At 38.9% G+C, this 14,971-nt stretch overlaps 1 protein-coding gene across 6 annotated transcripts in view; it reads left to right on the plus strand.

Annotated features, from left to right (window-relative positions):
• armc9 (armadillo repeat containing 9) overlaps nucleotides 1–14,971 on the plus strand; it is a 77,175-nt gene that overhangs the window by 40,642 nt on the left and 21,562 nt on the right. For all 6 annotated transcript variants that reach the window (XM_012962524.3, XM_012962522.3, XM_012962526.3 and 3 more), the window contains 6 exons: nucleotides 525–615; nucleotides 3,326–3,449; nucleotides 6,205–6,344; nucleotides 10,358–10,434; nucleotides 11,968–12,042; nucleotides 14,451–14,541. In XM_012962524.3, coding sequence (XP_012817978.1) covers nucleotides 525–615; nucleotides 3,326–3,449; nucleotides 6,205–6,344; nucleotides 10,358–10,434; nucleotides 11,968–12,042; nucleotides 14,451–14,541 — 598 coding nt within the window. The remainder of the gene's footprint in view (nucleotides 1–524; nucleotides 616–3,325; nucleotides 3,450–6,204; nucleotides 6,345–10,357; nucleotides 10,435–11,967; nucleotides 12,043–14,450; nucleotides 14,542–14,971) is intronic.

Genomic DNA, 14,971 nt, shown 5'->3' on the forward strand with positions numbered 1-14,971 from the left:
TGCCACAATAAACCTCTGAACTTAGGTGCATATCCAATTTGAAATAAGATATTTTATGTTCTTTGGCAACAAGTTCACTTTCTACATGTTACTTGTATAGAAAGGAAACTTGTGTTTCACAATGGACTTTATTAAGGGATTATTTTCTGTTTATAATTCCTATTTAATTCCTATTTATATAATTCTAGCGGTGGTGCAATATTTGGTTAAATAATTTCACTTGCTTTGGAGCAGCCATACTGGTTTCTATCAAATGGCTCATTTAAAAAAGAAGTGCAATGTAAAAAATTCTCACACAATCCAGATGCAGCATTAGTTCCCCCAAATTCCAGTGTAATTTGGGTGTCAGCAAAGTAGCGTTGGATGTAACATGCTCACAATTTAGCAGATTGAGTATTAATTCCTATATTTATAGGCAACCTATTCATGCTGTTCTCATTTGGGTGATGATCTGGAGCATATTGTATTTTAACATTAATACAAGTATATTTGAGTTTTTTTCTTTTTTTTTTTTTTTAATACAGAAGAATGTCCTAATGCTGCTGCGATCACCAAGTGAGGTTGTCAGACAATACACTGCCCTACTAATTGACGTATTTTCATCATTGGCTTATGGTGAGCAACTGATGTAGAGTTTAGATTATCCTCATTCTGTAGCTACTATTCTGCATAGAACAGTATGGTACAGAAGTTGTGGACAGATGTTCCACTTTTATATGCAACAAAAATGACCTTTGGCCCTTCAGCTTTTGTTGAACTGCAAATCTAAGACCCTCTGGAATTTAGTGGGTCCTGGGATCTTTCCCTGTAATACATGGTCTATCAAACACTCTTTATTACATCAGTACTTGAGTCCCCTGAGGTTATGTAATGGGCTTATTATACATAAGTGCGTATCTCTTTTAAGGGTGGGGAAATGGAAATTTATGGCAGATTCCAAGTCTAAAAACTGTAAAAGCCAAAAATTCTCAATTTGAACTACTTGATTTAAAATAAAGAAGATCCATCCATATTGCTGGGCTTATGCTGGGCATAAGATAGATGTTATTTTAGAGCTGTATATGTGGTGCATGCTACAAGAGTCAACTTCGGTTGCTAACTGTTTTTTTTTTTTTTCCTTATTAAACATAAAAGTGCCAAAGTTACCTATCATTGGCATCTTTGGCAGCCACCTTCAAGCCACAGCTTACAGCCAGAACTAACGCTTCACAGATGGCACTGAAAGGCAACTTTTGACATTTTGGCACTGCGTTTTTTTGGAGAAAAAATTGCAGCAGACAGAGTGTAGTTGTCATTCCTAGGAAGCCATACAGGTCATGTAAGATCCTTTTGCACTTCATAGAGCTGTTCAAAAAAGAATGATTTTAGTGTTTAAATTTTGATCATTATACAGAATACTGACATTTTTTTATTTTTAATAGAAATGTCACTATCCATTTATTAAACGTCCCCCGGTTGCCTCCCCGCAGAGCATTGTAATAACCCTGTGCCAGAGTGTGACTCTTTTTCTCAATGCCCCAGCACTCCATTCTTCTCTTTAAGAGTGGGACAAACTCCCAATAGATTGAGGACAAATGTAAACAATGCCCCAGCCTATTTGAATTTTGACCACTCTCCCAAGCCTGACGTCAACTCCTGATGCATTGGGGAAAGGAGCTGCCAATGGATGGGCAATGGGGTTGTGGGGGGGGGAAGCAGGGGGTCACTGTCCAGCAGTAGGTTTCTTACCAAAGAGCTTATTAAAGTTATTTAAGTGGACCCAATCCACATTTTATATAATCTTTAGATTTATTCTTTAAATGCATATAGCTAGTGAATGCATAAAGTAATCACTAGCCCTTTAGGTTGTAATGCTACTAAGTAGGCATTTGCTTTACTAAAGTCTTGTCTGCTGTAGTTGTGGTTAAATATGCACCTGTGTTGCAAACTGCCTGTGATGAAACAAAACAGGACCTGTGGGTGAAACAATGCTTTTATTATATTTTTCTTTGCTTGTCACTTCCTTGATTATTTTCCCACTACCATATATTTACACTTACATTCAAATGTGACCTTCTGTTCTGCCACGGTTGATTATATTAGGGCTATAAGAATATTAGCACATGTCCCATGATTTAATACATTTGTGTTAGATTTGAGAATAAACCACGTACTCCTGGGCACAATGCATACATGCTTTGATCGGCTAATGCTGTCCATAACTTTTAATAACAATGAAACATTTGCAGCACTGCCACCCATATTGGGTAACCGAATTAGGAAAGATAAAAGTGACAAGACAGTTTTGTGACGCACGCAGAGGTTTATTGATCCGGGTTCATGAGTTCAGGTATTTAAGCTGCCTCCTAGTTAAGCAGAGAATTTCATTTTAGCATGCAGTTAGGAAAATAGAGTTGTGTGTTACCATGAGTAGGTTGGTAATCTTAAATACTTTAGGACAATATGATATGTAATAAATGTCTCATTTGTCATATTATAGTGCAGGCATTTGTACAGCAAATAAAAATATCTTAACAAAAATGTGCACTACTAAAGTTGTCTTTTTCAATTTGAAATTTTAGATTTGAATTCAAGTTTGCTTGGGCGTGCTGTTCACCTGAGGCAATTGTTTTCCACGCGATTGTCATGTGCCAGTCCACCTTCTAAGCTTTTAATTAATGCTGGTAATAAAGGCAACAAAATCCTAGAAATTGCCCCATGTGACGTTGCCCTTACAATGTATTTTACAGGGCTATTACTCTGTTGGCAAAGTTCAAAGAATGGACAGGTGCTCCTTAAGGATACTGGCACCCGCTGTAAATCTGCTCTACTAGACGACAAATCTCCCAAAAATGCCTTGCCCTTCACTTATACTCAGATCCCCACAAATTAAACACATTACTTACAGTGATCCAGCTTAATTGCTGGAAATTGCATTCTTTTGCATTTCGTACATTTATGCTGGATTGCTGCCAGTATTGTTTTACTTGCAGTGATCCGAAGGTAAGTAAAGTGGTAGGCATTGTCGGGAGATTTGTCGCCTGCAGTAGTTCAAACTCACTTCGAGCAACAAATCTCCTCATGTACCTTTACCCTTATACTGGCTGTTAGTTTTCACTTATAGCATGCAGTTCAAAGGCCTGATTTTACGTATAAATGCCAAAATCTATGTGCTACTTGTAGGTCTTCTTATATTTAGAGTATGGGTGGGGGCATTAAGCAGATGTGCTAAGGTTTTTTTGTAGTACAAACTCACCAGGTATTTTTAAAGCTACAGTCCAGTCAGAGTGGAAAAGCTAACTTGTTTTATCTAACTGACTACCCAAGATCCTCTTTGTGCCAACAGGGCGAGTTTACATCTCCCAGAATCCCCGTCTTCTGCACTCACTTGTGGAAACCTGGAAAGCTGAAGAGAAGGAATCTGTCATCAGAGAGACTGTCTTAGGCATACTCCAAAAACTTAGTCTTAGGTAAGAACCCACTGACACCCACAAGGTACACTGTATGTTGCTTTATTAGCGGTAGTATCGACAACAACATTTGGTGATTTGGAAAATAATTTGAAAATAAAGTATTGCATTGTGCAACCCTGTACCTGTGCAGTTGTGAACCCTCTGGATTTCATTATTACATTAATAGCTTGTATGCAACATACATAAATATTCTAAATTGTTTTAGTTATGTTTATGACATTTCTGTAGTGATTTTTTAGCATGAACAAAAAGTCTGCATTGAGAGCCCCTCTTCCAAAACCTCTGTCTTAACCAAATGAACCAAAATGCTTTCCCTATTAGTATGGTCACTTCCAAGAACAGTAGGAAGGGCATTTACTAAAACACATTTTCTAATGACTATTTTTTCAGTTTGGATAAATGACAGCCATTCATACGAATGAGTCTTTTTTCGTGGTTTCAAATGAATATAAATTTGAGTATAGTAAATCCCTGCTTAATCTCTTGCTGCATTCTATTTTATATAGTTAATTAGAAATACATTGTTTTTTAAATGTTGTTACTATTCATCAGTCTTTAAATTTGTTTTGTTTTGTAAAAAGTAGCAACCCAGTACAGGTATGGGATCCGTTATCTGGAAAATTCAGATTTTTAAAATTAATTTCCTTTTTCTCTGTAAAAATAAAACAGTGCTTTGTATTTGAACCAAACTAAGATATAATTAATCCTTACTGGATGCAAAATAATTCTATTGGGTTTAATTAATGTTTTGTTGATTTTTTAGTAGACTTAAGGTATAAAGATCCAAATGACGGTAAGACCCCTTATCCGGAATACCCTTGGTCCCAAGCAGTCTGGATAACAGGTCCTATACCTGCCTTACAGTAGTACCAATGTGTCTCCATAGACATGAGAGAGCTCAGTCACTGTGAAAGTAGCGATTCAGCAGTTTGTAAAATAGAATAATTTAATTAAAATTTGAAAGGCAACTTACAGTACATCTGTGCGACAATAGTATGGACATTTTGATCACTGAGCCCCTTTAGAAAATAAATTGAAGAATCCAGGGCAGCAGTCCTAAGACTCTTTATTAGTGGGTTTCATACATTGGACATACAGAGTAACATATAAAGCAATCAATAACCGATACAAGAGGTGAAGAGGGCCCTGCCCAAAAGAGCTTACAATCTACAAGATCTTGGTTCTAGCAAAAAGTATTCTTCTCTGTTCCACACACATTCAGATGCTGCAGGGAGATGTATAATATGGACTTAAAGAGAGGCCTAGTAACAAGTTGGGTACTTAATGGCTTAGTGTTTTAGCCGCTTTAATTAAATCTATAATTCATAATACTACCATTTATGACCCTAAGATTTTTGCAATTTTGATACCCCAAAAGGATGTAGAGAAACCTGTGCAACATGGTCCCATGTGTGAATAGCTAAATAACTGTTAGTTTGCATCACTTGCAGTAATCTGGGGTGTGGGGAGCAAAATAAATTTACACAGGGAATTACGCAACCTATTGTGCAACTTGATCACAGATGTAAAAAATTGAAAAAAAAAATCAATGCAGGAGAGGCAGCCTTTCCCAGAGATGCTAAAATTATCTAAGAAAAGACTATTGTGAATATAATATAAGCCGGTGTCTCAGAAAATGCAGGAGTGTATGGAAATATAAATAAAAGTGACCTTTCTAATGCAGTCATAGCTGCTTTACGTCTTGTGTTGGCTGGGTGTGGGAGATGATAAGAGACAAAAAAATGCATTTTCTATTTAGTTTCTGAACATGTTAATGCACATAGTAATATTAATCTAAAATACTTAAAGGCTTCAGTAGGTAAACACGTTTACATCTATTTTATTATTTAAAAACAGCAGTGATTTTTAGCAATGTAATGGAAAGAGACCTGCTTACTTTTCTGTTTTAAAGATTATAAAGGTCTGTGCTGTATATTTTTTAATTTCTATTTTTGCTGATTCCAGACAACTATGTTATAGCCCCAGAATCAGAAGGTTGCATTCTGTATGCTGTTATCCTTATGGCCAGGCAGTAGTCCTTGTATGCAAGTAACACAGGCACAGTTCTACATGATATTTGTTTTAAAGGGGAGATTAACCCCCTATCAACCATATAGTTGCTAAAATTCCAAACTGGAGAGTTGCTGAATATAAAGCTTAATAATTAAAAAGCAAGCAATAATAAAAAATCAAGACCATTTGCAAATTGTTTCAAAATAGCACTCTCTACAACAGACTAAAAGTTAATTTAAAGGTGGACAGCTATCTCCGTTAAAACTGGCATATTTAACTTTCAGATGTATTCGAGCCAAAATAACTATCATGGTCAATCTTGGGGGACTGGATATTTGTGGGTCCTATTTATGCAACTTTCCCATCAGTCAGGTCCTCTGTACTTTGTACTGTGCTGTTCCTGGGTCTGCTATCTCTGTTGTTGTTGAAGTCCATTTAAGTAATGGGCGAAATAAGCCTTTTTAACAGATAAAAAGTTCTGTTGCTTCTATAAGCTAGGTACAGTATCAATTTGCATTCACATTGGTAAATGTCTTGCGTTATATGTCCTGTGCTTGGTTGGTTTTAGAATGAAAAAGTAATTGTATAAGCAACAGAAATGTATTAATGTCATCAGTGGCTGATTACTGTCACAGTATTGTGCTGTATAAGTTGTGTGTCTCAGTAAGTCCCTTTATTAAAAGCTGTACACGTTATGCAAAATCCTCAGCACTCTGTAAGTAAAAGTGATTTCTTCCAGGCGCAGCATGCAGTCAGCCATGATCAAGGATGACCTCATTTTCTGGCTGGTGCAGGAGCTGGAAGATACAGACCATCTCTCAGATTATGCATTGCAGTATACCATAGCTCTCTTCATGAACCTTTGTCTTCGTAGTGCAGGTATGTGACAGCTTGTATGTATGTATGTATGTATGTATGTGGGTACAACACGCGTGGCAGCTAGGCGCTGTGCTGCTTTATGCTGGCCATACCTACAAAGTTATAAAGCAAACAAGCAGATCTTTACCTGATTTGGACACCTACATGCTGGTACAGATCAGACTGATCCAGTCGTTTGGCTCCTAAGCCAACAGTCCAATCATAACAGAGGCCTTTGCATGTCTGTCAGGAAAGGACCACATCAGTATACTTATGCAGTCCTTGTCTGATGGGATTTTTAAACCAATCTAAATGATATCTGGATTATTTCCTGCCAGATATCAGTCAGAGGGGAAGAGGATCAATACACAGGCAGATAAGCTACCGTATGTGAAGCGGCAGGTTCTGGATTTTCAGCTTTCTTTATTTAAGTGAAATGCAGATAGCTGGAGCCCTGTGAAGCAGCAGAGAAACACATTGCCTTCTCACATGTACTGTAAGGCCACCAGTCCAACCTCATATATCTTAATGTGCTTAGTTTAATAGAACAGAAACAGTAATGTTATAGTGTATACAAGGTTTACATGAAATAAAATGTAAAAAGAAAAAATGGATATAACATACCATAACAGTAAGGAAATACAGTGCCATGTATACTGCATGGCTACCAGCCCACCTACATTACAATAGGCAGTTATTACGTTATATCCCTAGAAACATATTGCAGAATTTTTATAGCCTAAGAGCATACAATATAACTTAAAATACATTAAACATTGCTTAATAACAAACGATCTCCTTGTAGTGTGATGAGAGAATCATAATCTGATAACAGGGTGCTGCCATCTTGACCTGTAGGTCAAACAATGACTATAGCAGAGGATACAGGACTTATTGCAGAGAAAAAGGTTATCCTTAGGACAGAATTGAACATGTTTTAACACTGGTTAAATTATGGGACAAAGACTTTTTGAATATGCATTTATATTTTTATTTATTTTTATTGAAGAAACCAATGGAACAGAATTCAGTAGAAAGGGCAAAGTGGTAGAACTTTGCAAAACAAGCACTTGCCAATATAATCCTGTAGCAAAAGTGTTTGGTTTGCAGTATATAATGGATCAAAATATGCACCTACCAGATCTTCCAGTTTCAGTTACCCCCCTCACAGGGGGTGTCAAGGACTCCCTTTTCCCACATTTCACATGCAGAGATCGACAGCAGGTAGAAAGAAATCAGTGTAGACATTGCGGGGTTAATTCCTTCTGCACATGTCCAGTCACTTCCCTTAGCCATTTGCATACATTTTCAGCCAGTCAAATTAGTACTATGCACAAGAAGTTTAGGCATGCTCAGAAGCACTTAGAACTGCTCCATCCTGACTGACTGGCACTGTGCCTCCCTGATTGATTGTCTCTATCCCCACTGACATTCTTTGCTATAACGCTGACCCGTGCATTGGGCAAGCGATTCATTTTTAAATTCTTGGGGAAAGTTTAGTGTGCCAAGTGGTGGCTGGGGGCAAGAGATTGCATAGTAAGGGTAGGCAAAGGAGGTACCTGCCTAACGACCCCCCCCCCTTCATGTTGTGAACTAGGCAGGTGCCTTTTCTGCCTACCCCTAGTTTCGGCACTGTGAAGGTGAATCCAAATGTGAATTGTTTTATTACAAGATAACATAAAAGGTAAATTTCTTTCTTACAAAGTAACATAAAAGGTATATTGCTTTCTTACTAGTCAGCAATATTGCCCACTGTGACAACAGCTAGTAAATATCCACCTGGAGCTCCATATATTTTTATTGTGTTTGTGTAGTTGAGGAACAATGCAGCGTGTCTCTCGGCTTCTGCTTAGCACTGACATCTGGTCTTTGTACACTTGAAAACAATGGCATACACCATGCTTGAATAAGGTGGTGCTGATGTGGACCATCAGAATTTGCTTTAAGACCACAGCATGCATTGTACTGTTTTTTTTTTATTCCTGCAAAATGACAGGTGTTACTTGAAACTTTAAGGCAACTCAGTTCCTTAGTCAACTACAGTTCTCTCATGTTGTGTTCCATAGAGTCTTGCCAATCTAAACTGGCAAGAGTCCTCTGTCTGTATCTATATTTGGAGGCTTTTATCTTAATTTTTAGCTGAATACAATTTGATCCTCTTATATTGACTGTAGTTTTAAAAGTAATAAATATTCATTAGAATGTCTTCACAAGCAACACTTACAATCAGTGTTTGTTCAACATGGAAACTGTCTACGTTACTAACCATTTTATCTGTCAGTGTAATTTCCTGCTGTGTTCTGAAGTGGCCTTGTTATGGGAAGCCAGAGCAGCTTTGTGTTCAGCAGAGCATGAAATCATAAATGTATACATTTTCTAAGAACAACTCTTTCTCAAAAGGAAAATCAAAAAGAAACAACCTCATGTTTGACATTTCATTCATCTAGTAACAATGATAAATTACATTTTTTCAGCTGTGAATGCAGAGCTGTGGCTGATCTGGAAGCTTAGGGTCTATGGCACTTGGTGTGTTTTGACAGCCTAGGTTCTCCCAAGTACAATTGTGTTTTGATTTTTGTCAAAATTCTTCCTCAGTCATTTCAACAATGTATGGGGGTGTTACCCCCACCCAGTGGGAATCAAAGCACTCAAAATATCTTTTCATTGCTGAGTTGTGAGTAAAACTATTCCGTCACAAAAACATACAGTATTGGTGTAGGCATTTTTTTTACTCACAGACATTTCAATTTGGCTGCTTTGTGGCCCTCAGAAAGGACCACGGCTTTCAAAATAGTCTACATGCCAATAGCTGTAAACTTATCCAGAACCAGTTTTTAAAAATCAAGCAGCAAGTAATTATTCCCTCCCCAGGGCCCAAATGTTTACTGACCTTTCCTTACTAAACAGGATTTGCCTGATTGTGTGCCATGACTCTGACTCACTGCAGAGTGCAATATCAACACATAAGTCTTTCTTTCATGTCTTATTATCAGCTGCTCACAAATCACTGGGTCAAAGTTGTTTCTACATAATTGAGATAATGAGAGAGGTCATGTTAGCGCTAGTGAGTGGCAACTATCAAAATGCAATAATATATTGTCAATCACGTTTTAATATAAAAATAATGGCTGCCAGCTTCCGACAGCATCAAATGTAAATCCAAGAATAATAACTGTGCTGTAAATTTTATTGAATCGAACTGCTTATTAATATCATTAACTACGCACATATACCCATCCCTATACCGAGATATGGGAGTGATCTATCATGCCTATACCAGATTCCATGATGCCTTTTAGATAAAGAAGTTAGGAACTATTCAGTCTAGGGATTGAAATGAAATTTGTTCCTAATACAGTTTTTTAGACAGTAAATGTCTGGTGTTTATAGATATGTACTGATGTTTGTAAGGCTATACGTGTTCTATCTGTTCTGCTCTCTGTGTAGGTTTGAATTTAGCTTGCCTTTAAGGGAGTAGGCTGAAAGGGTCAAATTAGGAGTTTGGACCTTGAAACAAAAAACATATTACAATTTTTTTTACAATTTTCAAATATGTAAACAGTAAAAAATAAAGTAGGAAGGGGTGGCACCTTTATTGTCAGAGTGTGGTCAGTTGTTTGATGAGAACTGGGGAAAAAGTAGAGATTCTGAATGAATACTTTTCATCTGGGGAACAGTGCTTGCGAGGGGACTCTTTACAAGTCAGAGGGCATTATAGACCATAGAAAAGATTGGTGCACCAGAGGCCACCCCTTTAGACTAGAGGAACTGAACTTTCAGTTGAAGCAGCGTAGGTGGTTTATCACGGTGATGTTGTGGAATGCCCTTCCTAGTGATGTGGTAATGGCAGATTTTATTAATGCTTAAGGGGGGGCTTGGATGATCTCTACAAGCAAGATATCCAAGGCTTTTGTCATACTAAAATCTACAATTAGTATAGATATTGTAGTATATCAATTTTATATTTTACATATATACATAGTAAGGTTGGTATGAGTATGTGTATATTAATTTTTTTTTTTTAATTTGATCAGGAAGAAAGATGTGTTCCAGGGATGCAGACCATGTACTAAAAGTGCTTTCTGACCTACTTGGCCATGAGAACCATGAGGTAAATCGATTTGCCAGGAGGTTGCACTGATTGTCTGCAGTTTCACACTTTATTTTGTTGTATATAAAGAAGTGAAGGATTGTTGATATGATTGTGTTTTAAATAAAATTAGAAGAATAGATGCAACACTCCTGAGGTCATTAGCACACAGAGGGGTGTAGTTATTAAGTGTAAAAATGTGGAGTAAGAATAAATAGCACATCACCATACTGTCATGGGAAAACCTGTTTTTGTCAAAACCCATCAGTTAATAGAGCATCTCCAGCAGAATCCTGCATTGAAATCTGTTTTTCAAAAACACAAACATTTTTTTTTTAAATTTTTCATAGATTTGGCAATTCAGAAACTAAACTCCTTTCTGGAGGGCCCCTCCATTAGGGGTCTGTTTCCTCTTTTTATGGTATGGGAAGTACTTTTTTTAGTGAGGTTAAATAAAATTGTGATGTAATTTTTAACTCACATATCCGCTATATGGTATGAGTACAGGGGGGGGGGTTTTAAAAATTGGCAGATTACATGCAGTTTTGATCATTCTAATTGAAGTGCCATGTGTCCTGCCTTAAGCTGGCCATACACGTGGCGATCTGACGATGTTTCGTGCGACCAGCAGTCGCACAAAACATCGTCAGATCCACCACACACCATTCAGGGCTGAATCGGCAGGTAAGGAGGTAGAAACAATAGGATTTCTACCTCCTTCTGCCGATTCAGCACTGAAGAGAGATTTTGGTCAGGCGCCTTCTATGGCGCCCGATCAAAATTTTCAAACTGGTCCGATCGGCGAGTCGTCCGATATCAGCAGCTTCCTGCGATATCGGTCGACTCGCCAACATACCATACACGCACCGAATAAGATATTATCGGTGCGTATATGGCCACCTTTAGGGTTGGATGGTTGTTTTTCTCATTTTAACTGAATCCATTTTTCAAGCTGTGCATTAAATATAAAGCTGAGTAAAATCCTGGTGTATTTTACACAATGGTCATTTACCCAGCCTCCGGTGCGTTCTCACCTCTGGTTACTACCTGTCTTCCTCAGCATGGTCCTTGGCCATGCCACCACGTCCCAACTGGCGACACTAAAGACGCGCTGGGGCTGAGGCAGACAGGTAGTAGCCAGGGGTGAGCGGGGGCCGTAGTTTGAGGACTAACTATAGTCCGGCCCCCCAACAGTCTGAGGGACCGTGAACTGGCCCCCTGTTCAAAAAATTTGAGGACCCCTGATCCAATCTCTGGCTCTGTATATTTACTGCAGTCCTGTATTGGGTTGAGTACCCATGGAATACAAGTGTAAGTCAATGGTGGGTGTATTTAATACATACCCAGTATTAGTAATTAGTAATGCTCACCTATATCAACCACTGGTTGTAGCGTCTGGTGCTGAATACTGAGCCCACTTCCAAGGGCCAATTATATGTATACAATCCAACATGCCACAGCACTCTGAATAGGTACAAGAAGCCTTCAAGTTCTTCTTTATTCATTCCACTTGCAACAAAAAAATAAAATCTACAATGTAACTTGATTTCGTAGATTCGATCTTACGTGAATGGAGCATTATACAGCATCCTAGCAGTCCCCTCTATACGGGAGGAAGCCAGATCCATGGTGAGTTACACACCCATAAAAGGGCAGTTTACCTGCCTGGTCAACCTGACAAGAGGAAAAGTATGTTCAGCACAAACCCTTTTCAATTGCAATTATGTTTAACAGGCTGTGCTGCATCTTTTAGGAACACCGATGAGGGCTGGCCTTCCTCTTTTTCTCAAAATGTTTAAAAAGAAAAAACAAATAAACTATTGGTTTATGACTTAAAAAGACAGTTTTGGAAATGTGTTGGTTTCTTTTTAGCCCAAATCTTGCTATGCAGTGGCCTCAAAGGAAGCAGACCCCGCTTGTCACAGGGGGCCCTAGACCGTTGGGTCTGCTTACCCTAAAGCAGTGCTGTCCAACTTCTGTGGTACCAAGGGCCGGCATTTTTCTGGCCTGCATGGTGGAGGGCCGATAATGGAAGCCAGTTTTGACTCCCTTTTTTTTAAAACCGCACCCACTTCAAACCACACCCATGTTATCACAAGAGCATTTAAGACCATATTCACATTAATGGGGGTAGCGCGGCAAAAACCCAAATGATTGGTGCTCATTGAGATATCACCCTTCATTCATATGTGAAAGAATTATATGATGTCATATTAAGACATACCCTTAAATCCATATTCCTCCTCCTCCCCTGTGGCTAGCACAGCAACCCCCAGCACATAATTACACACCTTAGGGACCATATAATGCAGTGTATGGCACACACAGGCAGCATAGGGCAGGCAGAGTATGGCACACACAGGCAGCATAGGGCAGGTAGAGTATGTCACACACGGGGCAGCATAGGTCAGGCAGAGTATGTCACACACAGGCAGCATAGGGCAGGCAGAGTATGTCACACACAGGCAGCATAGGGCAGGCAGAGTATGGCACACACAGGCAGCATAGAGTGGGCAGTGTATGTCACACACAGGCAGCATAGGTCAGGTAGAGTATGGCACACACAGGCAGCATAAGGCAGGCAGAGTATGGCACACACAGGCAGCATAGGGCAGGCAGAGTATGGCACACACAGGCAGCATAGGACAGGCAGTAATACAGTGACACAATGCTGGCACTGCTCCTACAGTCTGTCTGAGGTGTGAACAGGTGGACAATGAGCCTGAGTTGTGAACAAAACAGGAGACAGTTGTGAACAATACAGGGGACAGTTAATTTCAGTACTGATGCTATTTAAAGCTTACACAAAGGTAAACAGTCACAGTAGCCAGACAAGTGGGAGGGGGGCAAACTGGGAGAGCCGTGGGCCACCAGTTGGACAGCACTGCCTTATAGCATTAGCTAACCCCCTCCTACTGCTCTTCTACCTCAGAGCAGGCAAGGAGGGGGGAAATGAGGGAGAGGTGGGTGGGGAGTTGAAATATGAATGAGGGGCAGGGGGACATGAGGGGTGGACGGGTGAGGAACAGTAGGAGCTGGTAGTTCTTGCGTTGTGCTCTGGGTCCCTCCAAAGATTTTTTTGCAGAGGGGTCCGGCGCAGTTTAGGAACGCAGCTGATGGTAAATGATCTGGGTTTACATGGAGTTCGACACTACCCCATATTTGTTAAAATATAATACAAAATAATTTTGCAGTGTGGATGTCAAAAACGGCATTTGTACTAAAAAGTTAATTTCAGACTTTTTATGTTCAAGCCCCCCTTTTTGCTACAAATTGCTAGATGACTTCATATATATTGATTAAGACAGGTTCCAGGCCTGTAGATAACCAACTTCCAATTTTTGTAGATAACAACCAATTCCCATAATGCCTGGCATGTTCTCTTGTTATTTGTAAAGAATGACAATTGCAGAAATTGCTAAATTGATTCAATGGTACATACATTAAAGGAACAGTAACATCAAAATATGAAAGCATATTAAAGTAATTACAATATAATGCACTGTTACCCTGCACTGGTATAACTGGTGTTTTTGCCTCAGAAAGACTATTATAGTTTATAAAAGCAAAGCTGCTGTGTAGCCATGGGGGCAGCCATTCGAATGAGAAAAGGCACTGGTTACTTAGCAGATAACAGATAAAATGCCATTATATTCTACAGAGTTTATTTGTTATCTGCTATGTAACCTGTGCCTTTTCTCATTCGAATGGCTGCCCCCATGGCTACACAGCAGCTTATTTATATAAACTATAGGAGCGTTCTGTTGCAAATACACCAGTTTTACCAGTGCAGAGCAACAGTACATTACATTTTAATTACTTTAAAACACTTTCATATTTTGGTGTTACTGTTCCTTTAAGGAGGGACAGAATGTAAAATCTGACAGTAATTTAAGATAGTAATATGCTATGTGAATCAAAAATATTCTGTTTAAACTGCAGTTTATTGTTGTTAAGACTTGTATGCAAACATCCTTCTATTTTTGTATTTCTTTTTTATATTTTGTTAAATATATACAACATATATCTTTATTTAGGGCATGGAAGAGATCCTCAGATGGTACATTAGAGAAGGAAACACGGATATGAATTGCCACATTGAGTTCATCATAAAGCAGCTCAACTCAGGTAAGAAATGTATATTAGGCATTAATTCATACTTAAAACTTTTTTCTAAATAAGTCAGCTCAATAAATGGCAAGCAGTTACCACTCCTGATCTTGACAGCAACATTTTTTTCCTCCAAACAGATATTCCCATAAAGCAACCTAATTAGTGAGAAACACCAGGGGCAATCTGCAGTCGCTATTGGGTTTATTTGCAGTAGATGCTCACACTATAGGTCACACTTTTTTGGCAATTTTCTGGTGTAGTCTCCTGACATTTTGTCAGATGCCTTCTGGAACATGGTCAAAGCAATATAGAGATGTCTACTCTAGCCCCTAATCTTTACCTTCTTGGTCAAGTAAGCCCCGGTGCTCACAAACCAGGACCACCAGTATGCAGGGGTGCCACCGCAGAAACAACTGTATTAATTATGCATCTTCACAGATAACAT

Source organism: Xenopus tropicalis, chromosome 5 (genome assembly GCF_000004195.4).
Source record: "Xenopus tropicalis strain Nigerian chromosome 5, UCB_Xtro_10.0, whole genome shotgun sequence".
NCBI lineage: Eukaryota > Metazoa > Chordata > Amphibia > Anura > Pipidae > Xenopus > Xenopus tropicalis.